Here is a 26999-nt window from a genome sequence, read left to right on the forward strand (position 1 = left end):
CTGTGACACATTAATCAGCCCCAAATTAATTCAGGTCACTTGAGGCAGGGAAGGTGTGCTTTGCTTTGCCGAAAATAATGTACACTGGACAACCAGAGGGTGTGGTGATGAAACAGAGGGTGGCATGGGTGGGCCAGAGGGTGGCATGAGTAGTCAGAGAGTGGCAGTGGTGACAGAGAGTGGCAGTGATGAAGAAGAGTGTCCCAAACAGGCTGGACACGTAGAAACAACAAGTTCGCAAAACTTGCGACCCGACAGGTAAGTTTGCAAATTGCGAAATTGTAAAAACCCTCGCGAACTGGCAGAAACACGGGCGAACACAAAAAAAAAATCCGCAAATTCGCGGGAATTCGCGGATTTTGCGGATTGCGAGTTCGCAAATCCGCAAAATTCGCGAACGCGAGATTCGCAAAATTCGCCCATGCTTAACTGGGACACTCTTGAGTAGCTGTGCGAGTTACAAATGCCCATAACATAACAACATAACATAAACACTGGACCTCAGACGCCAACTCTTCAGTACACACCTGGACCTCTGGATACCCTGTCAGGATGAAGGACTGCTGTGCTGCTGAAGGACTAACACTCTACATTGACTGCTGCCCTGCTATTCTACTGCTTTACTGGTCTGCTGCCTCCCTTGCTGTGCTGATCTGCTACCTGCTGCCCTTTTGCTGGGGTGAGGAGGACTGGGCTTGCATCTCTTGAATCCAGAACAACAGAGTGACTTCAAGGGCTAGCTTGCTGGCCTCCTGATCTGAAGCCTTAGTGACACAACAGGCTTCCAATAGCATTGCACCTGAACCTGGACTCTGTCATCTGTAAGTTTACCCTGCCAAGTGGTGCCACACAAGTCCTGGACCCTTCAAAGTGAGCTAAAGGTGTGCTGCCAGCCTCCGCGGAGCCAACAAAACAGATGCATTTCCTTGCTACTGCATGTATCAGAACCATAGCAAAATCCCGCATCACTGCCCGTTGGTGCATCTGTACCACCACTACACAACTCATCCTTGGTGCAGGCCTTCGCATCCCTCGACAACAAATGCCTCGATGACGATGCCAGATTAGGTATTGCAGCCTTGCAGCTTCTTGAAACTGATGCATCACCCTGAATGAGTGCTGCATCCTCAATGCCAGACTTTGCCGCACAAGCCTTCGCCGATGGTATCCTTAATGACGCAGGACCTTGCATCATAGCCTCACCGCATCCCGGAACCGACACAATGCTCTGCAAATCACAATTTCAGGTACTCTGTTCAGCAGGCCTAACTGGGTCCCAGCAGCCTAGCCGCATTCCATCGCTGTCAACCTGAACTCATGACTTTACCTTGGTCCAGTGTGACCTGATATCCACAGTTATCGCTTTACACCTTTTAGCGCTATTTTTACTAGAATGTTTAAAATTGAATATCCCTGTTCTACCGATTGTATTTTTGCTGATTTGGTCTTGTTTTATTATATTAAAAATGGCTATTTTTCCAGCATGCTGTGGGATCCTTTTTTTGGTGTGTTTTCACTGTGTTACTGTTTGAAGTGTTGCACAAATACTTTACACATTGCCTCTTTGTTAAACCTGATTGCTTCATGCCAAGCTACCCAAGGGTTTGGTACAGGTTAAATTAGGGTTTACCTATGACTTCACCCTGATAATAATGGTGGTTGCTGCTTGAGCAGGGTTTCACCCCTCCTCAACCAGCAACCCAATCTCCTACAGCAGCTATTTGATAGTGTTTTCTGCCAGCTTCATGAGGCAATGAAACTCAGTACACAGGAAGTTGCACTAGTGCCCACCTTAAGACTAATCAGAATATTGAGCTGGGAAGGAAAAAGTCTGAATAGGCCACAGTGGTTTTAAAGTACGTGGCCTACCTGGTTCCCATAGATCTTTTCAACAACAGAATTATCTTACCAAGCAATCTTCCTCATTCATCCGAGCTAGGCTGAATTAATTACATTCTATTTCAGGATACTGAGCAGAGCTGGAATTGCGCTTTAGTTCACCAGCCATTTTCCCAGTGGGTTGGAGCTCTTGGAGTATAGTTTTGAATGTCCAGGGCCACTGTCACTTTCTCCACCCCCTAAAGATAACAGCATCAGGCACAGGAGGTTTCAAAAGAAAGAGAGAGAGCAAGGTGGAAGGTAGAGATAAAGCAATCAGAGAGCGAGAAGAAAGGAGAGAGAGGGATTGAGAGAATGGATGGAAAGGGAGAGCTAGCACAAGAAGACACCAGGCACGGAGCTGGGTTAAGCATTTTTGCCAGGGCTGCATTTGGTTCCCCAGACCAGCCATGATTCTGTGCACAGTACCAAACTCTAACACTCATTGTTGTTTTCTGAGCACTGTACTTTACACACTTACTCCTGATTTGTCATGTCATGTTCTCCTACTGTCCACAACTGTTCACTTCAATGCCTTGACCTTATTTAAAAAACAGATTAAGCAGATCTGGAGCATGAGGAGAAAGGTTACATCTATAACACATTCAAGTCATTGACAAGGCACACTTTGAAAAGCCATCAGAACAACCAGTGAGTGAATTAGCCCACATTGATTCTCCTTAAGTAGCATATAAACAGAGCTACTTTAAGAATATTAAATTATTGAAGTAGCATTCTTAAAATTCCCACTTGAACCTTACTCACTCAAGATGAGAGATGCCATCCTTTCTTTTCCAATTAGCGTTAAACCATACTGTGCATATCTGTCCAAGAGAACAGCCACCAGCCACACAGGTAGTGAACCACAATTGATCAGCATAACAGATCGTCTAGCAAAGAACCCAACAACTTTAAGGTAATGATAAAGGTCCATGAGGTACTATCAATTCCCCTCAATTGCCCTAAAAAATATGAGCATACATGTGAGCAGCACAACGTTCACTGTAATATGCCCAAACACATGCCGAACCTCAAGCACCGCACTCAACGCTTTCCACAGAAGTCACACAACAACCCCACACTTCTAGATAATCTAACATAACAACTCACAATTAGCATCAATGCACAAACTAATAAAGTTTCATAGCAATGTAAACAACACCATGACCTACATAAATTATGCAAATGGAATATAAGCAATCATTTTTATAGAATGGTTTTCAAACACTTTGAAGCTACATTTTGGTGGCAAAGTCAGTTACAGAATTGCAAATTTAAGTGATTATACATAGGTGAATATTCACAGTGCTGTCATAAATGATAGAACTGTAGATAAAAATATTCTTCCCTATTGAAGTTGGCAGATAAACATTAAAACAAGATGAACTCATGAGTTTTAATATATTGTCATTATATATTTTGCTATATAAATAAATGTTTAGCAATTAAAATATCAATCAGTGGAGATTTTAGTGGAGGCCAGTTTATTGATTCTAACTGTGTGTGTTGATGTTGATGAGACTGAGCCCCCAGAAAAGACACTCCACTGATAATGTAGAACCTCTTTTTTACGCTGTACTCACTTTTGAGTTACCGGGGATGCACATCACCCAACGTAGGCCCTCATTGGAAGTGCCCTGGGAAATGGACCAGCATACCCCACTCGCAGACTCACCAATAGCTAGTGTGACGGTGGCTACAGTGTTGGGAATAATCCTGCCAATTATGAGTTGGAGCCTTAGGGTCCACTAAGGAATGAGGATATACAGGGCATCTGTAACACTGGGTCAGATACCCATGCAATTCCTCATCTTGAGCCAGACTTTCAGCCAAAGGTTTCAGCTGCTTATAGCAGCCAAGAAATTTGACAAAAAGCAAAAAAACCTAGTTCCACAGAGGCCAGTAACTGCTGTATTTACTGTGTGATTTCCAATGTCACACAGAATGCTTAGGGAGGTCTAACTACAGTGTTTGCCTATGGGCTATTATTATGGGTGATGCAAGAGAAACAATGTATTACCTAATATATTGGGAGAAGCCGAGCAGTCATTCAGTTAAGGCTTCAATATATATTAAAGCTTTCAGTCGAGGTGTTTATTTTGGGTTCTCTAAGACAACAACCTAAATTCATGGTCAAATGTATCTTGTTTCTTTTTTGTAATTTAATAGCATTATAATTAGAAGTCAACATGTTTCCCCTCCCACACAGACACCCAATGAAAAGGGTAATAAAAGCATGTTTTGTTGCATTGCTAGTAGTGACAGCTGGGAGTGCAACAAGAAAGTAGTGAACACATGCCGGTGAGAAATAGAGCAGGGAAAGTTCATTTCAAATGTTGAGATGAGCTCAAAATAGTCTCAAGTGATCCCTGCCCCTGACTCCTCGGTCCACAAAACATGAGCAGCTTACTGAATTTCGCTTCAGCGTTTACTACTATTATGAAATGGCATCAATGATATACACCTCCTTGAAACATTGTCCCGAGATCTCCTCTTCATCACACTGCTGTGACTAGTCAGACATGTGGCAACATTCAACTTTTCATGGGGTGTGGTGCCACTGGGGTACAGATATTGACCGCTGGAAATCAAAGGAAAAGACATTATGAAGTTGACATCAGCAAAAATGGCACTTGGGAACCCAGCTGCAGCCACTGCAGGTAAGCGCGGTGGGCCGGTGGGGCCAGGTGAGGAGGGATTTCGAGACATGACCACAAGGGAAAATTAATTATTTATTTCAATTCCCTCGTGGTCGTCTCTCGAAATCCCCCTCACTCGGCCCCACAACTCTTACCTGCAGCAACAGTGGCTGGGGAACTGTTAGAACTGTGGGTCTCTAGTTGGCTGAGGTAGGTACTTAGTCCAAACAGGAACCCTTGCTTCTAAGTCAGGGAAAGGAAGGTCACCTTCTCAGATAGCCCCTGCTCACCCCCTCGGTAGCTTGGCACGAGCAGCCAGGCTTATCTCCAAGGCAAATGTGTAAAGTATTTGTAACCACGCTCTCAGCAACCCAGTGATGACACCACAAGTGAACTTCACACGAGATTCATAAAAACAATTATATGTTATTAAAATATATATATGATGAGACCACACAGTAAAAATCCAACATATGCGTATTTGTAATATTTCACCTTGACGGTTATTAGGCCAGCAATCCCTTGTAGGTACTTTCAGTATTAGTGAGCAATTCTTGATGATCTAATGCAGTCCTAATGCAATGCTATGCAGTTCGTAATGCAAGAATCAGGCACTTCGTGATATAAAAATAATGCAGTTTGTTATGCAACAATCAGGCATCTCGTAATGCCAAAATAAGGCAATTCGTAATGCAACAATCAGGCAGTTCGTAATACAAAAATAATGCAATGCGAAATGCAACAATCAGGCAGTTCCTTATGCAAAAATAATGCAATGCATAATGCAACAATCAGGCAGAACAAAAAAACAGCTACTTCTAAAAGAGTGGTTTCTAAACACACAATGCAAAAACCACCTTCACAAAAAGATGTGGTGTTATTAAATTGTGAGGACAGGAACACTAAACTTCACATCTCCATCTTAAGCCTATGGGAAGTTAGGCTGGAAACATATTACACAACCTTCCCCATTCTGTCCTATGGGCAAGAGGGCCTTGCAACAGTGAAAAAATAAATGAAGAGTATTTTGCTGTCAGGACATGGTACACACCTCAGTGCATGTCCTACCTTTCACATACACTGCACCCTGCCCAGGATGAGTACCTTGGACCTACCATAGGGGTGTCTGATGTGCATGGGAAGGGTAAGGCCCGGCAAGTGGGTTCACTTGTCAGGACAACCTGGCAGTTTAACAAATTGCGCGCAGGCATGGCAGTGGCAGGCCTGAGTTCTCTCTTTAGGGCTACTTGTGTGGGTGGCACAATTAGTGCTGCAGGCCCACTAGTAGTATTTGCATTACCAGACATGGCACACATAGTGCACTTTTCTAGGGACTTTACTAGTAAAGCAAACATACCAATCATGGTCAACCAATTACGATTACACTTTACACAGGGAACACTTGCACTTTGACACTGATCAGCCAAGGCAAAGTGCCCAAAGCTTCCAAGATGGCAACACCATGTCAGAAAAAAGGTCTAGGGGGAAGGCAAAAGCTTTTTAGAACTTTAGCCAAAAAGGGCCAAGTCCAACACAACCCCCAACCAGCCTAAAGCCAGGGTAGAGCAATCAACTACCTTGATTGACTTCCCTGCTTGGGGCGACTGAACACAGACGCAGACCGGCTACTGCATGGACACCCTCCTGTTCTATGCCTTCCTTACCTCAGGGAGTTTTCTTTGTCACTTCTCCCTGGGCCAGCTATGCTGCTCCATGGGTACTTCCAGGCAGTTGGGGGTCCTCCACGGGTGCTAGCCCCTTGCCATCTGCCACCTAGAGGGGTACTCCTGGAAGACCCATCAGTCAGGATACTGTCTCCATTTATCCTGCCCTCAAGGTTGGAGGTGGGTTTACCCCAGTCACTTCCAGGGGACCTAGCCCTACTGACGGGTACTGTCCCACGGGTTTTCCCACGGGGTACACCTTCCTCCCTTAAACTTCCATTTAGATTTCTGTGCCTGTCATTTAGCAATGGCACCCACAAACTTCAGGACAGCGGGAGCCCCCACTACTCTGGGACCTAACTATGCTGCTTTGCTTCTCTTCCCTGTCTAATGCCTCCTCAGACCCTGGGACCCATGACCAGGGGTTGGGCTCTTGTGCAAGAAAGAGCTTGGACCCTAACAAGGGTTGACGCAATCCTTGAAAATAATTACTGAGCCTAGGCTCCCTGGGGGCCAAATTGAGCAATACCTTCAAATCATTTGCCATGCTAACCATCAACCAATCATCCAGTGCATGCTTGTACTCATCCACACTTGGCACTGTCTGTGCGCTGCCACCATTCGAACTGGACTCCACCTGTTTAACCATAATGTCCAGTTCCCTCATGCTTAACTCATGAACTAAAAGAATCTTTTTCCCTTCCAATTCAAGAGCGTTCCTGCTCTCCTTTGCTCGCTTTTCACTTTCAATGAGCAGGTTCTTCTGTTCTGCTTGAGCTTTAAGTTTTAAAACCTTCATCTCATGCTCTCTGACCCTTTGGTTTTCCTCCAGCTCCTCTGGAGAAAAACTCCTCCTTGAATGGTTACTACAAGCCCCTGAGGCTGGTTCCTCTATGGCAAATCCTGTGGACCAAATCCATTTTCTGGGTCATACTCATCCACCTCAACATCGCATGTCTCCTGAGCCTCTTTGGCTTCCCACCAGGACCTCAAGGCTGTCTGCAGCTCCTCCTTCTTGGCGCTACTTTTCATCGGACATCCCAAAGCTCTGCAGAATTGCCTTAATTTATCAACGTTGTAGGTAAGCAATGTCTCAATGTTAAATTTTAATTCTGCAGCCTCACCTGCTTTTTGACTCCTTTGAGACATGATGTGTAGCTTAAAGGTCGCTCAAAAATAGAACCAAAAAAATCAAAAAATCAAAACACAATATGTGGTTGCGTCGTGGTCTGCGCTAAACTAGTGATGTACAGCACTCACTGTGAATGAATTTGCAAATACATGTTCAAATTCCCAACCGCTGATCACCAATGTTAGAACTGGGGGTCTCTAGTTGGCTGAGGTAGGTACCTTAGTCCAAATAGGGACCCTTGCTTCTAAGTCAGGGAAAGGAAGGACACCTTTTTGGATAGCCCCTGCTCACCCCCTTGGTAGCTTGGCACGAGCAGGCAGGCTTATCTCCAAGGCAAATGTGTAAAGTATATGCAACCCCTCTCTAAGTAAGCCAGTGATGACACCACAAATGGACTCATAAAAACAATTATATGTTTATAAAAAAGATATACGATCGGACCACAGGATAAAAATCCAACATATGCGTATTTGTAATATTTCACCTTGCCGGCTATTAGGCCAGATAGCCATTGTAGGTTCTTGCAGTATTAATGAGCAATTTTTGATGATCCAATGCAGTCCTAATGTAATGCTATGCAGTTCGTAATGCAAGAATCGGCCCTTCGTAACATAAAAATAATGCAGTTCATTATGCAACAATCAGGCAGTTCGTAATGCAAAAATAATGCAATGCGTAATACAACAATCAGGCAGTTTGTAATGCAAAATATGCCGCCAAAACAGGTATGGTGGAAAACAAAGTGCAGCTCCACACTCCGGCCCCGGTACTGCCAGTCCTCGGCAAGTACGGGCCACGATACAAACTTGAGTGGAGGCTCGTGCAGAAAAGATAGGAAAGGCCAAGAGCGTTTCTCTCGTAGCCCGCACCCCACCTCAGGCGCAACACACGCACGCTCGCTGAGAGTTACCTAAGGGTTAGATCTCACTCTCCTCTCCTCGCGACTTGGGCCTCCGATGCGACTTCATTGATCTTGGGCAGTGGAGCACGGCCACCTGACGTGATCGTTCGAGGTCTCGCCTTTGCAAAGGCAGGCTCGGGCCGGCGGTGTTGAATCCTCACAGCTCCTGTGGGGATACCGGTCCGGACCGATGGCAATGACGATTGCAGCACTTCTGGTCAAGCTGTTGATCATCTCAAAGAACATGGAACACACTGTAACAGGGCAATTTCTCACGAATGTCTCAGGCTGCAACATAGCACACACACACACAGAGTTGCTGAGACTCACTTGAGCTCCTGGTGCACACGATTACAGGGCAATCCTCACAAAGGTTTCAGGCTGCACGAAACCACGCACACAGCGTCGCTGAGACTCAATTGGACTCACTTCGACTCCGGATGCGAATGATAACAGGATAATCCTCACAAAGGTCTCAGGCTGCATGAAGCACACACACACAGCGTCGCTGAGACTCAATTGGACTCCAGGTGCCCATGATCACAGGGCATTCTTTTGAGGGTCTCAGACTGCAAAAAGCACATGCACACAGCATCGCTGAGACACCCTTGAAAACCTTTATGTTATTGAGTTTCCACAACAGGGAGCCAGCTCTCCTGGGGCCCTTGGGGACAAGTTACTTCTGGACACAGCACACAGCAAAGTCCTTTCAAACAGGGGGACACAGCAAAGTTACTTTGCCTCTCCTTGGTTAAATCAGCAAACTGCAGGCCAGCCACTGGAACACAGCAAGGGTCAGTCCTTTCCTTCAGCATCTACAGCAGTTTCTTCCTTGGTAGAGGTTCCTCTTGATCACGAAGTAGTTTCAATCTTTTTCAGTCTTGATCCGTTCCATTCCAATGTTCAGAGAATTCAGCTCTCATAGTTAAACCCCTAAATGTATTTGAAGTCTTTGTGTTCAGGGGGAACCGACCCCTGTACAAACCAGTCCGGGGTGTCTCCCTGCCAGTGACACCTTCTTCCCTTGATACTGGGGGTCTGGAACTTCAATCACTCAGCAGGAGCTGGAGCGATTGTTGTATGGCAGCAGCCCAGGCCTCTTCACCTCCAGGGGCTACGCCTCCCCCCTACACCCCAGATGCAGGTCAGCCTGTTGCTGTTTCACCTCCTCCCCTGGGTCAAGACATTCCCCAGAGCCTATCACATTCTAATCCCCACGGTCAATCCACAACCAGGCAGAGACACACAGAATTTTTAGAACAAAAAAAAACAGCAACTTTTAAAAGAGTGGTTTCTAAACACACAATGCAAAAACCACCTTCACAAAAAGATGTGCTTTAAATTGTGAGTTCAGGCACACTAAACACACCTATCCATTTTAAGCCTAATGGAAGATAGGTTGGAAACATATTACACAGCCTTCCCCATTCTGTCCTATGGGCAATAGGGCCTTGCAGCAGTGAAAAATGAAATGGAGAGTATTTCACTGTTAGGATATGATACACACCTCAGTACATCTTACCTTTCACATACACTACACCGTGCCCAGTGGGGACCCTTGCACCTACCATAGGGGTGTCTGGTGTGCAAAAAAGGGAAGAGTAAGGCCTGGCAAGTGCGTGCACTTGTCAGGACAACCATGCAGTGGCAGACCTGGCAGTGGCAGGCCTGAGTTCTCTCTTTAGAGCTACCTGTGTGGGTGGCACAATTAGTGCTGCAGGCCCACAAGTAGCATTTGCATTACTAGCCCTGGCACACATAGTGCAGTTTATTAGGGACGTTACTAGTAAGGCAAACATACCAATCATGGACAACCAATTACCATTACACTTTACACAGCTATGTCAGAGAAAAGGTCTAAGGGAAAGGCAAAAAGTTTAGGGAACTTTAGCCAAAAAGTGCCAAGTCCAACAGGAATCTACTAGAGAGATACAAACAGCAGATAAAGGGTTGGGCCACTTTACTAGGTAGCTTGAAATATCCAGACTCAGCTATTTGGTTCTAAAAGGAGCCTCTTGCCCAAATGTATTAAAGTATGATGCTGGCAAAAATATTAACTGCCCAGAGGATCAAAAGTATTTTGTGCTGAAAGTTGCCCTTTTCTCGAGTCAAGTAGGACTGTGTTGCTTTGCATCCTTTTGAATGAAGGGGCGTTACTGCTGAGGTGGAACTTGAGTGGATCAGAGCATACACACACCGTTTTTAAGTCAAATCCCAAGCTATGCAGCATATAATAACGCCTTTGGTACAACAGTCACTTTCTGGAGCTTACGGCTCAACTCACAAGATGTCAGTGGTGGCCGGTGCAAGAAAGCACAGTGGGGAGGTGAGACGGGAGAAGTGACAGACTTACCTTGCGCTCGCCGCATCACCAAGTCAGCTAGCGCAAGGTAAGTGGTTTTATTTATTTATTTATTTTATTTTCCCTATTCTGTCTGTCACACCCCCCCCCCCACACCCAGCGACTGTGGTAAGTTATGATGAATGCATGAAACAAGCATAATAGATTACTGTCAAGATAGAAAGAATATAAAGTCAAGGACATATATTAAAAATGCAACACCATACATTTTGCCTTCACCCTCCAATTTTTTCTGAAATTCTTTTCCATTGACTCTAAGACTCTATGCACTTTACCACAATTATCCTGTGCTAAAGTGCTCGTGCTCTCCCCTTTAATAATGGCATGCACCTGATTGCCATATGTAATGTAATTATATGTCCCATGTACAGTGGTATACTATTAAAAATGTGGTCTCTGATTGGCAGGGCTATGTACTCTGTCCAAGAAGAAACAACAATCCTAGTCAGGGTAAGTCACCAACGCATCCTAAACTAACCTGTGCTCACCCCCTGCTAACTTAGCACAGAGCAGTCAGTCTAAACTTAAGAGGCAATATGTCAAGTATTTGCATAACACTAAATATGGTAACCCAGTGAAGAAAACCACAATAGACTTCACACCAAGTTAGAAAAATAGAATATGTTTTTATTAACAAAACAAGACCAAAAAGACAACAATCCGATGGAGTTATTAATAATATACTGAAATGTAGTGCTTCAAAAACAATACCGCCAACGGGTTATCTGGCTGCGCTACACAGGGAGGAATCCAAAAGGCCGAGGGTAGGACACAGGGGCCAGCTTTGGCCCACTGAACAGTATCTTGGATGTGTTGACAACTGAGGACGATGTGGGCGGCAGAGGAGGCGATGCATTGTCATTGATGCTGCTGATGTAGGCGATGCGTTGGTCCGAGCTGCGCACTGTAGAGGATGTGTCGAGGGGTCAAGATGCGAAAAACAGCAAGGCTATGCATCCTCATCGAACCGCTTGGCTGAAGGTGATGCGAGCAGCATAAAGTAATGCATTGGCGCAGCACCGCACAAAGTTGGAGATGCATCGGGAATTGGAGATGATGCTTGGCGCGGTTTGCAATGCAGTGTTTACAGTCCCAGCAACAGTGGTGGTGCATTGGCTTTGAGGGAGACTTGCGGGTTCCCATTGGTGCAAAGTCGTTGATGCATGGATTTCAGCCAATGCAGCTTTTTCTACCCACTTCCCAGGGCTCAGGACAGAATTGGCATGATTAGGCTTGGCAAGACTAATATCAGACAGAGTCCAGGTGCTGTTGGAGGTGATAATAAGTATTTGATATCCCTGAGACTTAGAACAGAAGGCCAGCCAGCATTCCTTTGGAGTCACTTTGGTTCTGGCATGGCGAGGCTCAGGCCCAGTCTTTCTCACTCCCAGGCAAAGGAGGGAAGCAGGTCAGCAGAGCTGGAGTCCAGCAGAGTGACTGTCCTTTCAGCAGCACAGCAGTCTTTCTTCCTGGCAGAATGTCCACAGGTCCAGAAGTATATTGAGCTGGGGAGTCTGAGGTCCAACACTTATACCCAGTTAGCTTTTAAGTGCACTGAGTCCCTGCCCTTCCTTCCATCTTTTTGCTCCAGACTCACTACAGGAGGGTATGCAGCCCTTTATGTGGGGACAGGACACTGGCCATTCAGGTATAGCTGTCAGCCCCTCTCTTCAATCCTGACCAGGATGGCCCATCAGGATGTGAATGGACCATCTGTCACACCTAAGCTTCCTTTGTGTGTGGCTATCTATAGCAAATGCACAAAGCCCAGCTGTCTCCCACCACAGATGTATATTCAGAGACAGGCAGAAGGCACCAAATGGCTAAAGTAAGTAAATTCAGCACTCCATCCATCATCTTATTGTGTTTGCTATGCTCACCTAAGTGGCCAGATTATGCCCAGGCTTGGATCTCTGTTGGATCTTAGTGGAGAACTGTTGGATCTTAGTGGAGAAGTGTGGCTCAGGGGTTAGAGGCGGCAGACCTGGAAGCAGTGGTCAGCCCGGGACCAGGATTCAATTCCCCGCCTCGGCGGGTCTTGGGCTCAAAAAATTCCACGAACTCGATAATTCTCGATCCGGTGCCTTCTCGACTCACGGGTTCACACTCTGCGACTCTGGGCAGTAGCTTGCTTAATCTCCACAACGGCCCCTCCCGGCGGGATGCCTGGCTTTCACCTTGTGGATACCCGGCCGGGGCCTCTCACAGGGGAATACCAGGACGGGTTCCCTAGGCAAGCGCCAGGATGCCCTTTGTGGTGACAGGTCGCGCTATATAAGTATACCTACATTTACATTTACATTTACATCTCTTGCTCACATTGACACTGGATTAAAGCTAGCCTGGTTGATGAGGGATGATATCCGAAAACCAGCCCCAGAATGCTTGTTTATGGTCCAGGGAAGACCTGGCCTGGCAGTTTGGGCTGGACTGTTCCCATGAGGAACAGGGTCAAGACTGATTTGCATATGGCTGGATCTGGACTGGAATGGCATGGGGAGCAAATAAACGATGGTCCACCATAAAGTCCATTCCCCGTGGGGAGATGGACCACCTCAGCTGTTTGGGATTCTCACCCTCATCTGCATTAACCAATTGAGGGTCCTGTGGTCTGTCTGAACCCGGAAGTGAGTACCGAACAGGTATAGTATCATCTTCTTCACTGCCCAGACCACAGCAATTACTTCTCTTTCTTTTTCGCTCCACCTCTGTTTCTTAGGAAGTAGTCTCCTACTTATGAAGACTAAAGGCTGATCCAGGCCTTCTTCATTTAGCTGTGAGAGGACGGTACCTTCACCATGCTCTGTGATGTCTGTCTGTACAATGAATTTTTGGGAGAAGTTAAGGGCCTTGAATACCGGTGCTGTGCACATGGCCTCCTTCAGGGTGTCAAAAAATGGCATGCCTCTGTCAAGATCACCAGACGTGGATATTTCTGGAAGTCAGCTTTGTTAAGGGGACAACAATAATGCCATACCCCTTGACGAATCTCTTGAGGTAACCAGTAATGCCTAGGAAGGCTCTCACCTCTATCTGGGTCCTGGGGTTCCCAAGCCAGAATGGTTTCAATTTTGGACTGGAGGGTCTGCATCTTGCCACCTCCCACTTGGTGACCTATGTAGACCACTGCACCCTACCCTATATGGCCTTGATAGTCAGGCGTGCACTCTGCAGAGCCTAAAGTACATTTTGGAGGTAGCAGGTGGACCTCCCAGCTAGATCTGAAGACCGCAATGTCATCTAGGTAGGCAGCACTGAAATTCTCCAACGCAGGTAGGACCTGGTTGACCAACCTCAGTAAGGTGGCAGGGGCGTCTTAAACCCAAAGGGCATGACCCAGAACAGGAAGTGCCCTTCAGGGGTAGAGAATGCCGCCCTCTCCTCTGCTCCCTCAGTCAGGGCAATCTGTTAGTAATCAGATGTTAAGTCAAATGTGCTGAGGAACTTGGCAGTTCCAAGCTGATTTAGGAGCCCTTCAGCTCAGGGGATTGGGTGTACGTCAATCCCGGTGACCGAATTAAGCACAGAGTAGTCGACATAGAACCTAAGTTCAGGGGTGACACCTCGAGGGCAGCTTTGAGGACCAACACAACTGGGCAGGACCAAAGTTTGAGGGTTCAACCCCTAACTTCAGCATCTTGGAGACCTCCTCCTTAATGCTGCCTCTCACCGTGTCAGACAACCTCTAAATTGTGTTCTTCACAGGTGTGATGTCCCCAGTATCAATGTCAAGGGTACACAACATATTTAAACCTGGGACTAGTAAAACAGAGAGGTGAACTGCCCCAGCAAATGGTGGCAGTCTCTCTGTTGATATAGGGTCAGGAGAGTGTGAGAGGTTGACACCCTCCACTAACCCATCCTGCTCCTTGGAAGACAGGAAGTCATGGAGAAATTAACTTTCCTCTTCCACCCCATCATCGGCAACCAGGAGCATGGTAAGCTCAGACCTCCCAAAATGGGGTTTGATGAGATTGACATGAAGACCCTAAAAGGGCTCCTGGGAGACTTGAGGTCTACCAGGTGGATAACATCACTGTTGCATTCCTTCACCCCATAAGGTCAAGACCAGCAGTCTTGCAGGGCCCAGGGATCCACGGGATCCCTCCCCCATACCTTTTGCCAGGCTGAAACTCAACCAGAGTGGCATTCTGGTCATACCTGGCTGACTCTCAGATTCTCCTCAGCGAGTTTCCAAAAGAGGGTTGTCTGGTTGTAGAGGGCCTGCATATAGCTGACCACATCCTGGGAGCTCCCCTGGGAGCTTGCTCCCAGCCCTCTGTTACCAAACTAAGAGACCCTTTCACAAGGGTGCCCATACAGAATTTCAAAGGTGTTAAAGTCAAACCCTTTCTGTAGTACCTCCCTGTAGGCAAACAACAGGCATTGCAAGAGGACAGCCCACTTCCACCTCATGGGCTCTGGCAGGCCCCTAATCATTCCTTTTAGGGTCATGTTGAACCTTTCAACAAGCCCATTGATTTCTGGTGGTAATGAGAGATGAACATGTAGGTTACCCCACACTCCTTCCACATGGCCTTCATGTACCCACACATAAAGTTGGTTCCTCAGTCAGATACCACCTCCTTGGAGAAAGCCAGATGAGTAAAGATCTACATCCCAGCTCTGGTCACAGTAAAAGTCCCCAGGGTGACAGCTTCTGGGTACAGGGTGGTATGGTCCACCAAGATAGAGCAAATATGTTGCCCATGGCTGTTTTGGAGTCCAGAGGCCTAATGATAGTGATGCCCAACCTCTCAAATGGGGTGCTAATGACAGAAAAAGGTTGCACGGGTGCCTTGCTCTTTCCTCTTGACTTGCCACTCACCTGGCAGGTAGGACAGGACCTACAGAACGCACCTTAGGCCATCCTCATTTGAGGCCAATAAAAGTGGGTGACAAGCCTGTCAAAGCTCTTGTCTTGTCCCAAATGAAATGCCAGGGGTACATAATGAGCCATCCCAAGTAGGAAGGCCCTGTAGCACTGGGGGACCACCAACACATGGGTTTCACTAGGCTCACTATACGGGTGACCATTCTTCCAATAAATCAGGTGTTTACCAGAGGTGCAATCAGCTGCCTGGGTGTCAGCCTGCTGCTGAAGACCCACAAGACTGAGGCATTCCCTTTGAGCCTTGCAGAACTCCTCCCTGGTGGGACCTCCTGCTGCCAGTTGGACAGCTCAGGCAGGTTTCCCAGGTCAGCCAGATCTTCCCCTGTAGGTTCTGCGGCATCCCCTCAGGGTCAGCCTCTCCAGACCCTTTCGGGTTTTGTTTGGTGAACTTTTGCACCGATAAACAATGGAGCTGAAATAATTGTGCTTGACATTTTCATTGCACTGGAGTGCAGGCCTCTGATTTTCATTAATATATATATATATATATATATATTATATATATATATATTTTTTGTAATGTATTTGGTCGAAGAGTTAAGTACAGTAAACCAATACATCTTTACTTAGCTATTTATACTTACCTCCTTGATATTTTGGTCCTCAATATTTTGGCTGCTATACTCTGGTAAATTGATATTCCCTACTCGATATTCTAGACTACAAACATTAAAAACCATGGGACATTTCTCTAGTCTCTCTATTTTGCTTACTACCACGTTGATCATTGTTTACTGTCTTCCAGTCTCAGACACTCTGCCAGAGTTTTGCTGAGTATTTTTGCCCTAACACATTCACTGTCAAACCCAGCCAGATTCGTAAATATGGCAACAGCTGGGAATAAGATGGGAATGTAGTAAACTCAGACTGGTGCTTAGCAGCAAGGCAGTGCTGATGTTCATTTAAATTTTGAAAGTTGACCATAGAATTCAAAGCTTTCCCCATGATCCATGTTGTTCTTTAAGAATGTGTACAGAACTTTAATGTGCTCTTACTAACAAAAATGGAGTGATCTTTAATGTGTCCGTGAAAGTATTACTGCAAATGTATTGTTCATCAAGGTACTGCTCTTCACTGAGGCATTCATGGTTATGCATTACCACCCTACAGTCACCACAGAGGGAATACACTCTGGCAGTCGTTCTTGGGACAGAATAGATCTATGTGGATGGAGGAATAATGATCAACAACAAGAGAGAAAGGACTAAAGGACACTCCTATACCCCAAATCAGTTATATCTAACAACAAAGGAGTGACTACTTTTGTGACTAATCGTAGCCAGCAAATAAGGACAAAAAAAGAGAAAGAGAGGGGAAGGATGTGAACCATGAAAAAAACCAAGGTTTTTATATAAAACCCTCACTCACCCGTCTATTGGGTGACATGCTTCATCATCGGGTTTTCACCGGGCGGGCCGAATGCCTACCCGGTGTGCTACAACACCTGCGATTGCAGTGGAGCTGGTTTTAATAATTTATTAATTCTCTTAAATCCTGAGTTGCCGGCGGCTGCGGTCCTGTTGGATGCCGCAAAGGCGTTCGACTGATTGCCTGGACGTATATGTTTGCAGTTCAGCATCGTATGGGGGTGCCGTATTTTTTCACAGATTGGATTAAATTGCTCTATAAGGACCCAGTGGCCAGAGTGCGAGTTAACGGACAGATATCTGACATATTTCCAATTAGGCGTGATACTAGGCAGGGCTGCCCACTATCGCCTCTGCTTTTTGCGGTAGTGCTGGAACCGCTGGCATGTGTGTTAAGGCAGAGGCATGCGAAGGCGGCATTGCGTTTTTTACAGCGTCCGTTAGCAGTGTCCGTGTATGCATGTGACATGGTCTTGTATGTGAGGGATTTTTTTTGTGAAATATCAAGGGCCCCCTGGTAAGGATAAAGATCCTGGGTCAGGGAAAAATGTACAATTTGAAGGTATCACCCCAGGCTATCTTGCAAACAGAACACTAGCTATGTCAAAACATTACGATGTATCAAAACCGAACATGAACTATAACACGAACATGAAATTGATATCAAAAATAATTTGTTTTAATTAAATAAAAAATTAGTTTCACAATCAAGTTTTGTATATAGGATAAATTGATGCAATAAAACAGATATTCTTTATAAATAAAACATGTAAGTTAAAAACACTGGGAAAACAATGATGTTTATCATATCTAATATTGTCTATTAGATATGATAAACATCATTGTTATAGTTCATGCTCGGTTTTGATACATCATAATGGTTTGACATAGCTAGTGTTCTGTTTGCAAGATAGCCTGGGGTGATACCTTCAACTTGTATGTGAGGGAACCACTGATACACCTAGAGCAATTAATCAGAGAGTATATCCGGTTTGAGTGGTATTCTGGCCTAGACATTAATTGGAATAAGTCAGTAGTGTTCTCACTTACGGAAAGTACCAAGAAATTTGAGCTAGGTTACCCCCTAGAATGGTCTACAGACCCTGTTAAGTATCTAGGGGTCTTGGTACACAGGGATGCACAAGTAGTTGTGCGTTCCAATTATGGTAAAGCAATTTCCAAGCTCGAAGACCAGGTGGCCCAGACTACCTTTGACATTTGCCGATATGGTTGCACTGATTAAAATGGTGGTGCTGCCGAAATTTTTGTATTTGATTGTAAATGTTCCCATTCATCTCACTCAGCATTTCTTTACTATACTGCGATCCTTGCTGATTACTCTAGCATGGGCGCGTAAGAAGCCGAGGGTTAAAATTGGAAACGTTGACAAGACAATATGCGATATTAGGCTTCACAGTGCCCGACAACTGTATTATCTATGTGCACAGGCGCAATACGCCTATTACTGGCAGAATGCGCCACCGTTTCTGCGGCATGTGGCGGCAGAGGCTGGGGCTGTACACCCAATTCCCTTAAAAGCGATGATTGTGACTAAGCATACAGTGTTTGAGCGCAAGGAGATTGACGCAGTACAATGTACAACCTGTGCATGGCAAAACTTGGGAAGACATGCGCAGAGCCTTCCGCTGCATGCACCGGCTACGTCATTACTGCATCATACAGCTCTGTCTGGGATGGGCGAAACGGGCTCCCTGATGGTTTTGCCCAGCATTGGGATAAGGAATATGGGGGATGTGTTTCCTAGTGGGACGTTTATACCCCTGCAAGATTTTATAAAAGATGGGGAGAATGTTGCTATGTTAACATTTATTTATAGCAGGTTGAGATCTGCAATGCGAGGCCAGAAGAACCATCAACCTTGGGGGCTTTGCAAATCATATACACCACGCAAACTAAAACCAAATTAATTTCACGTTTATATTCCGCCTCGCAACTGGATGAAGGTACTGGTGCAACGGCATCTATGGATAAATGGAAAGCTATTCCATGGAGTGCTGAGGGCTGCCAGGTCGCTTTGCGGCTAATGGCAACCTGAAACGTATACATTACAAATACATTCATCAAATGTATTATACCCCAGCACACCTTTATAGATATGGTCTGAGAGATTCACATTTCTGTAAGAGGTGTGGTGTTGACAATGCTGATTTTCTACATTTAGCGTGGACATGCCCAAAGGTGGCAGATTTCTGGGGAAAGGTTGAGAAAGCCTTAACGGAAATGGTGGGTGAATCAATCAAATGTGATATGAAAGTGTGCTTGCTGGGTAATGTAATGAGGCTTAAAACTAGCAATCGAAAACTGGTGGCAATAACGATACAGTTGGCCAAACGGAAGGTGGCATTGAACTGGGATGGCAGGCCAGCGCCCAAACTGGCCCAATGGTTACATGATATTGCCTATTGTCGTGATTAACTCACCTGATATGCAGAAGACTTGCCGAGCGCTTCCAGACCTCGGGATGTTTGGGTTCCTTTTACTGCCTATATGTTAAAACATACTACTGACAGATGACAATCGTTTTGTGGATAAAGACTGTATTGACTGATGGGATGTCTCCATGAACTAATGTTGAACTCTGCCTATATACTGCTTTTATTAATCAAGGCCATGTATTGTGTACAAACTGTATTCATGATGTACCCTGTGCCTTGTTGCTCATGTTTGAAAATCTATAAATAAAATGTTTACAAAAATAAAATAAAAAAAAAGAACTCCTCTTCATATTGATTTGGTTTGGCTTCTGGAAAAGTCTTGAATCTTGGTAAAATATTCTACGAACAGATAAAGCATCCCACTGATTATTGCTTAGTGAGCAAATTTGGCTTGTTTGTTTTAGGAAAGTGTACCATCATTGTCTTCATGGACGCCGTATATCATTCAATCTTTGACCTATTGATTACCAATTGGTTATTTGATGTAGCGGGGGAGGGGCACATATTTTTAATGTGCCATTATACGTTCCTGGTAACAATCTATACTTCAGGGGGGAAAAAACTAAAATTACAAAAACATAAACATGTAATCTGCACAAATAAACATCCAAAAATATCCATATGCAATTACACCCAAAGGTTACCAAACCCAGCCAAGAAAAGTTGTACCTACTATTAAGATTTGGTTAAATTACTAGCCATACTTCAGTCCTACAAAATTTGGAGGTGAAGCAAGATAATATTTTGACAGTAATTATTCCTGTTTGTTTATATTCTTGCAGCATTTATTTTGAGCTCCATATTATTTAGCTTAAAATATTTGTAGTCTACTTTTAACATCTTATTGAGGGTGATACAAGATTACTTTTTTGCCTCGTTCACCAGTCTAGAGACTAATATGTGCCATTGACTTCTAAGCTTGGAAGTTTTAAAGCAATTCTAAGCATAACAATGAAGAAGATAATTGCATGTTCGACAAAAGTAAATTCTACAATTTATTGAATGTAGTGAAGATTGTGAACTAAATGCCACTGTGTAGGTACTAAGAATGTTATAAATAGCTAAGTTATAACATGTTTCTAATATGTTTCATAGGAGGAATAATTGATGAGCTGGTCTGCGCTGAGCCAGAAAATCGTAAGGGAAAGCATCTTCTAAAAATTCCCTATGAGATATATGGGACATGTTCACCGACAACTGCTCATGTTCATCTTCCGAGTGTTCACCACCACAATCAAGACCACAGGACCACTGGGAAATATGCACACCACAATGATCATGGAGAGGGCATGCATTCAGACTGCGAACCAAAGCCAAAGCCCCGACCTGCCAGTTTGCGCCATGCAATTGCCACTGTAGTCATAACTGGTGTTGTCTGTGGAATTGTGTGTCTAATGATGCTGGCAGCTGCTGTCTATGGTTGTGCCTATGCAGCAATAACGGCAAAGTACCACAGAGAGCTGAAAGATGTGGAACGCTTGGCACCAGCAGCTGAGCAAGGGAGTGCTGAAGAGAAAGAGCCCCTTGATTGTTCCTTACCCTGAAGCCCATCATTTTTCACGTATATTATATTATTAGCAACAAGTATAAGAATCCTGTGAATACGTCACTAACTTGCAAGACATAGTGAAGCATGGATATGATACCAGGGGCCGGTAGACTTAAGATTTGTTCTAAAGAACTTTCTGACTCACATTCAATGGAGAGCATTGTTTGCAGAGCAAATCTTCAAAAATAACTCGTCTGTAGACGCTTTGGGCAAATTCAAAGGTGGGAAGAAAAGAACTGTAGTGCAATTATACCTTAATGGCATCGGCTATAAAACGGATCAAGCATTGGATAGTTGCATAAGAACACACAGGTGCGTGTGTCAATCCCAGGCAAGGTGTATGGGTGAATTATATACACTATAGCGAGAGGCAGCACTCTGGAAGGATCGGTTAGAACTTATGATAGATGCTTAGACACATTTTACATCCTTGACCCTTTGTGATCATAAGTTTCGAAGCTCCAGCTAATTAGCCTACACATTTTTATGCAATAAAGATTTTTCTCCCAGGTGTTTCATATTTTATCGTACATGTCCTATTTTCTATTACGAGACACAGTTATCTCAAAATCTTTAGTCGATGTTGATGAAGTATCTCATTTTCGATTGCAAAATATTTCTATGCAAAATGACTTAACTTCAAGATGCTTTAATGTGGACATCATGGGCCCGATTCACAGAATGAACTTAAGACTCAATCCTAAACTTACTACTATTTTGGTATTCACAGAATGCACTTACTACTTTTGGCATTCACAGAATGAACTTACTACTTTTGGTATTCACAGAAGTTAGGATTTTGTCTTAAGTTTGTCTTAAGTCAAACTTAAGACAGACTTAAGACAGACTTAAGACAAACTTAAGACAGACTTAAGACAGACTTAAGACAGACTTAAGACAAAATCCTAACTTAAGTCTGTCTTAAGTGTGTCTTAAGTTTGTCTTAAGACAAACTTAAGACAATATCCAAACGTCTGTGAATACCAAAAGTAGTAAGTGCATTCTGTGAATGCCAAAAGTAGTAAGTGCATTCTGTGAATACCAAAATAGTAGTAAGTTTAGGATTGAGTCTTAAGTTCATTGTGTGAATCGGGCCCCATATTCTGATCTGCATATGTAGTTTTAGAATAGCTTCTAATCTATGAGCGGAATGTAAAGAGATAACAATGTGTATAAATGCATGACTATATTAACAAATAATAGCAGTACATTGGTGTACCTTCGATAGTACATTCAATACGATCATGTGTCTGCAGTATTCTCCTCAATGGTGGAAAATAATGTCGTTTTCTTCTAATTTCTTCAGAAATGCAATACATGTGTACATTTTGAGTGAATGGCAATAAGTTTCACCTCAACTCAGAAAAAATCACTTAGAAATGTGTTTAAAAGCAATGGAACAAATACATGTGAAACTCATTTGCCCATACCCCTCAGGCTGTATTAGTTATGATTTAATTGTGTTTGGTATTACTAATATTCTCCCAGAGACATTTCTATTGGCACTGGAATGAGTGGTAAATCAGATCCTTTGTGAGCTCTTCTTTTGAAGGGTATTTAACAGCCTCACTGTTATGGGCCTCATTCTGAGGGTCTTGATATTGTGAGAGGTGTTACCCTTCTTGGGAAATATTAATTTTCTGGGTGCAACATTTACTGAAATGTGCATTGCCTTCCCATTCTGATTTCTGCTATTCGGAATGGGGAAAATGCAGCACAACAGATTGTTTTACTCTTTTCTGATCAGTAAAATTCAAATTGTACAATATTTTCCCTTTAAAAAACACACCTGATTTTACAGGTGGAACTTGTGCTGGTGGAGAGTACTAGATTGCCGCATCTTCCTTTGCATCTGAAAGTGGGTTACAGGGCCATGTGAAATGAAATTAACATTATAAAATCCATATTACTGTAAACCGTATAATTCTTTTACTTAGTAAGCACATTTCAATGAATAAAACAGACTTCACTGCTGCATAATTCCCATGAAGAGACTTTTATTCTGTTTATGTGTCCTGGCATGCAGTCCTTAAATCACTGAATGAGTCTGAACCCATAAATGTTAAGCCCTGGTATTTACATAGGATTTACACAATTTTTGCGGTGAAAGCCTAGCACATAAAGAATAGCAGTTTGTACCTGAACACTTCATTATGCGATTTATTTGATTTTTGAATATATATTGCTCGTTTTAATTTAAGACTTCCACTTTTCTGTCACGCCAGTTAGTGTTTGATTCACAGTTTTCAAATGGGCCTCCAGCCAATAGGAACATTTTTAGCCGGCGGTTGATGACGACTTTTGGTTCACATAGGTGACATTTTTAAAATGTGCTTCTGAATGACAAGTCAGTTTCAAAACATCAGGGCCACTTTTAGGCACAATAAAAAGGATTGATGGTTGGACTGAATCCAGCTATTACTTCAATTTTCAATTTCTGCCACATGAAATAGAGGTACAGCTCTATCATCTTTGAATGCAATTGAGGGGGGCTTACTAATGTAGACAAAGAAGACACAATCGAAGTAAGCGTGTTCACACAATCGACACCCACCTCAAGGTGAGGTGGCACATTCTATTACTAAGCGCCGTTGAAGGATTCACACCTCGTGTGCATAAGATCTCCTCTACCTTTGCACAGACTCATACATTTCTCCACTCTTCCAAGTGCACCATCTAGCCTCCACTCCCATGTGTTTGGAGGTGGACTTTCTCAGAGCAATGGCAGAAACTGTAGCTGTACGAGATTGAGGCAGTGCATTGGCAGGATAGCGGTGCATGTGTGAGTGTGTGTAGGATGGCGTTTTCAGTAGTTTGCTGCAAAGCAAAATGTGCCAGGCGAACATTAACAAATAAAAACCTTTTTTATATATTATCCAGCTTCACCCAAGCTAGCTGCAACAGTGTATTTTTGCATTCGATATTTTTGTTAGTTTAGTTTAAAAGGATATCCCTTTTTAGAAATATAGATCTTTAAAATATGTGCTTAGTGTACAAATACATTATCCAACCCATCATCTGCTCCCAGCTATTTGATAACATAATTTCTGATAATGCGTCCAATAATTCAGGGAAATCATGACTGATATAGAGGTTTTACAGAGGCACCTTTCTTTCAACACCTCTCCTTTCTGTGGTTTCATTGGGAAGGGGGGCACACTCCATTCTTCTCTAATATAAATGTTTTTTGCCCCGGGTATGGGGTGCCATGGGCCTCTACAGGATTGGGGAGTAGGGCTGCGTGACCCCCACCTTTAATAATATATTTTTCAGCCCCAGAGGATGGGTCCCCGGGGCTACTATTGGCTGGGGGAGGGGGCACTGCACCCCCTCGCTTTACTAAAAAAGAAGGCCCGGGTGATGGGGTTCCCAGGGCCAATAAAGGCTTGGGAAAGGGAGCCATGCATAGCAGAATGTTGGCTCTACCTAGATTGTTTGCACAACTTGCTTGGGTATGTTAAAAAAAAGTAGAAATTTACTGAAAAACAAAGGTTACGGTGATTTCATAGTTAGGTGGAACTTTCTGTGCCAACCTAAGAATGTAACAAAACAAACACTGAAATTTACCAGTTATTGTTATCTCTAGTTACTATAACTCTTGCCTTGCAATGAACTGCCAATTACCTCCCATATTACATCACTCACAACATGTTGTATGTGATATCATTGATAACATAACTGCAACATCTGAAATTACATCTTTAATGACAAGATTGTGCATGGCAGGGCATGAGTAATAGTTACCTTAAGGCAAGAGCTATAGTTATTATAGATAATTATTACTGGTGAATTTTAGTTTTTTTAGTTTAAAACATTGCATTGGCACTGACATTTTCACATAACTATAAATAAACTAAAAATAAACATTGATATAATCAAGAGGATAACACCTTAGCAAATTTATAACTGTATCACTCGGACTAAAAAGAGATTAAAAGCGTGCAAGGAGGTTATGTATCTAATGGTAAAAAAAAAAAACAAGAGGGGACAATATTTAAAAACGGTATATCTATAAGGCACCTTACCAAAAGTGTCAAGTGAGCCTAAAAGATCATTCAAAAAAAGCATCCTAGTCATAAATACATTCAGAAAAGACAGAGCTTAGCAAATTAATTGGAGTTATTAATAGGACTACTCGTGCTTAAAAATTGCCAATAGGGTTAGGCCTTAAAAAATCTAGGAAGCTCAAGTTATGATATTCTAAATGTGATATGACTAGAAAGACACGCATGATGCCTTCAGATGTCCCGGGGGACCACTAACCAAGCTGAAGTGCAATAGTGAATTCTTAGGAAGTTTTATGAGAGGAGGAGGGATGGGCTATGTCCTTTGCTGTCAGCACTTTCCTTTTGGGGTCATAGGAGTTAGTTCGTTCAATAGTGCACGGGTGTTCTCTTCAGGAATCTAGACATTATTCAATACAAGTGTGACACATTCCTAGAATTTGAAAAAATCTTGTCATAAGCACGAGTTTTCCTTTAAGCAGGTTTCAACTGCCTCAGGGCAGCTCAGTATACCATGCAGACGGAACATTGGGAGTAGCCAGTAAGTGCTTTGTGCCTTTAAATTCCTCCAAACTCAAACCACAGGGACTAATGCTCTGGGGCCAGTACGCACAGGCGACATTGCTGGTCAGCATGACCAGTTTGGCAGCCTTAATTATAAGCGTTGAGGGGAATACAGTCAAACGGAACCAGTTGTCTTCTACAGCCAGCCAAGGAAAGAGGTTTAATTACATAAATGGTCCAGTTAAAAAAAACGCATAACATCACTTCACTGATGAAATCATCCAACAACTGTAACAGTTTGCTGTACGATTTTCATACTGGAAGTTAGCTTGGATGATGACAATCATGATGTGATCAGTGATGTCATCAATGATATGATTTAATATGTCATGAGTGATGTAATATGTAAGGTCCTACACAGCGCATTGTGGGGATGTAAGTTATAGTTAGGTCAGTTACATATAAATGGTGAATTTCAGGGTTTTTTTTGTACATAAATGTTACTTATATTTTTACAAGACCTACATAAAACTCCACTTTAACCTCTTCAGCGCGGCGCCAATTTTCACACTGTGCTGAAGATTCGAAAAACGGGTGTAGTCATGACGGAACGGTTCCGTCAACAGCACAGCCCAACCGCTCGGATGATGGAACTGTTCCGTCATAAGCATCGAAGGGGTTAACCTTTGTTTTCTCAGTGAAAATGCAAGTTAAAATCTTCGGACCTGATTATGAGTTTGGCACAACAGCGCAGGCTCAATGCAGGCTCCGCTGCACCAAACTTGAGCAAGGACCACCGACTATATCACGGGTTACATGAGTTTAACTCCAGTTACGGTCGGCAGTCCTTTGCGTTTCCCATGGCGGTACTTGGAAAAAAGGCACTGCAATGGGAACGGCAAAAGAGTTCTAGCATGGCACGGATGTGGACGTCCATGCTGTGCTCAAACTTTGTGGGGATACAGACAGTGGTGCACATGTTGTGCCCCCTGAATGTATCCCCACAGCAGGGACACGTGGCTTTTTTTGTTTTTTGTTCCTGCTCCACCAGCCTTTTTATGTCAGGGCTCTGCCATGAAATTACTGGCGGAGCAGGAAATCAAAATTGCTGTGCAGGACTGCGGCAATCCCAGCTTAGCATATTATGTTGTGGCACTCCTGCGTCACCACCAGGGAACAGTCCAAAAAGGAACAACTGTTCCCTAGCGTAGCTGGCAGTCCATAGCCCCAACAACTTTAACAGTCATTAGATGGTGGACAGTGGACCACCTGCGGGAGTCTGGCAGTCGCAAAACCGCCAGACTCGTAATCAGGCCCTAAGTGCCTTGCTTCAAGATAACTCCAGGTTAATCTTTGTTTTTTTTGGGAACTTCTAGAATTTTTTAAAACATAAAGTAAGATAATATTACAATACCTTAATATACTTCAGTCGTGCAAGGCGGGGCGGATTTACTGCCTGCAGACGGTCGCTGCAGGGCTCTACTACCCACACAAGCAGGAGGTCAACCCCCCTACCCCCCCCCCCACCGCACACGGAATATAGCATCAATTTCTTTTAAATATATATACAAATTTAATGTAATATATATATATGTGTGTGTGTATACAAATAGAAATAAATATAACTTCATTTAATACATAACTACATT

At 43.8% G+C, this 26999-nt stretch overlaps 2 protein-coding genes across 3 annotated transcripts in view; one reads left to right on the plus strand and one right to left on the minus strand.

The window, feature by feature from the left end:
- LRTM1 (leucine rich repeat transmembrane protein 1) overlaps positions 1-22845 on the plus strand; it is a 66964-nt gene extending 44119 nt beyond the window's left edge. The window contains exon 3 of the mRNA XM_086939137.1: positions 20389-22845. Coding sequence (XP_086795263.1) covers positions 20389-20837 — 449 coding nt within the window. The 3' untranslated portion in view covers positions 20838-22845. The remainder of the gene's footprint in view (positions 1-20388) is intronic.
- Positions 1-26999, minus strand: part of CACNA2D3 (calcium voltage-gated channel auxiliary subunit alpha2delta 3) — a 2559454-nt gene that overhangs the window by 521390 nt on the left and 2011065 nt on the right. The gene's annotated exons all lie outside the window — the stretch shown is intronic.

Source organism: Lissotriton vulgaris, chromosome 9 (genome assembly GCF_964263255.1).
Source record: "Lissotriton vulgaris chromosome 9, aLisVul1.2, whole genome shotgun sequence".
NCBI classification, from domain to species: Eukaryota; Metazoa; Chordata; class Amphibia; order Caudata; family Salamandridae; genus Lissotriton; species Lissotriton vulgaris.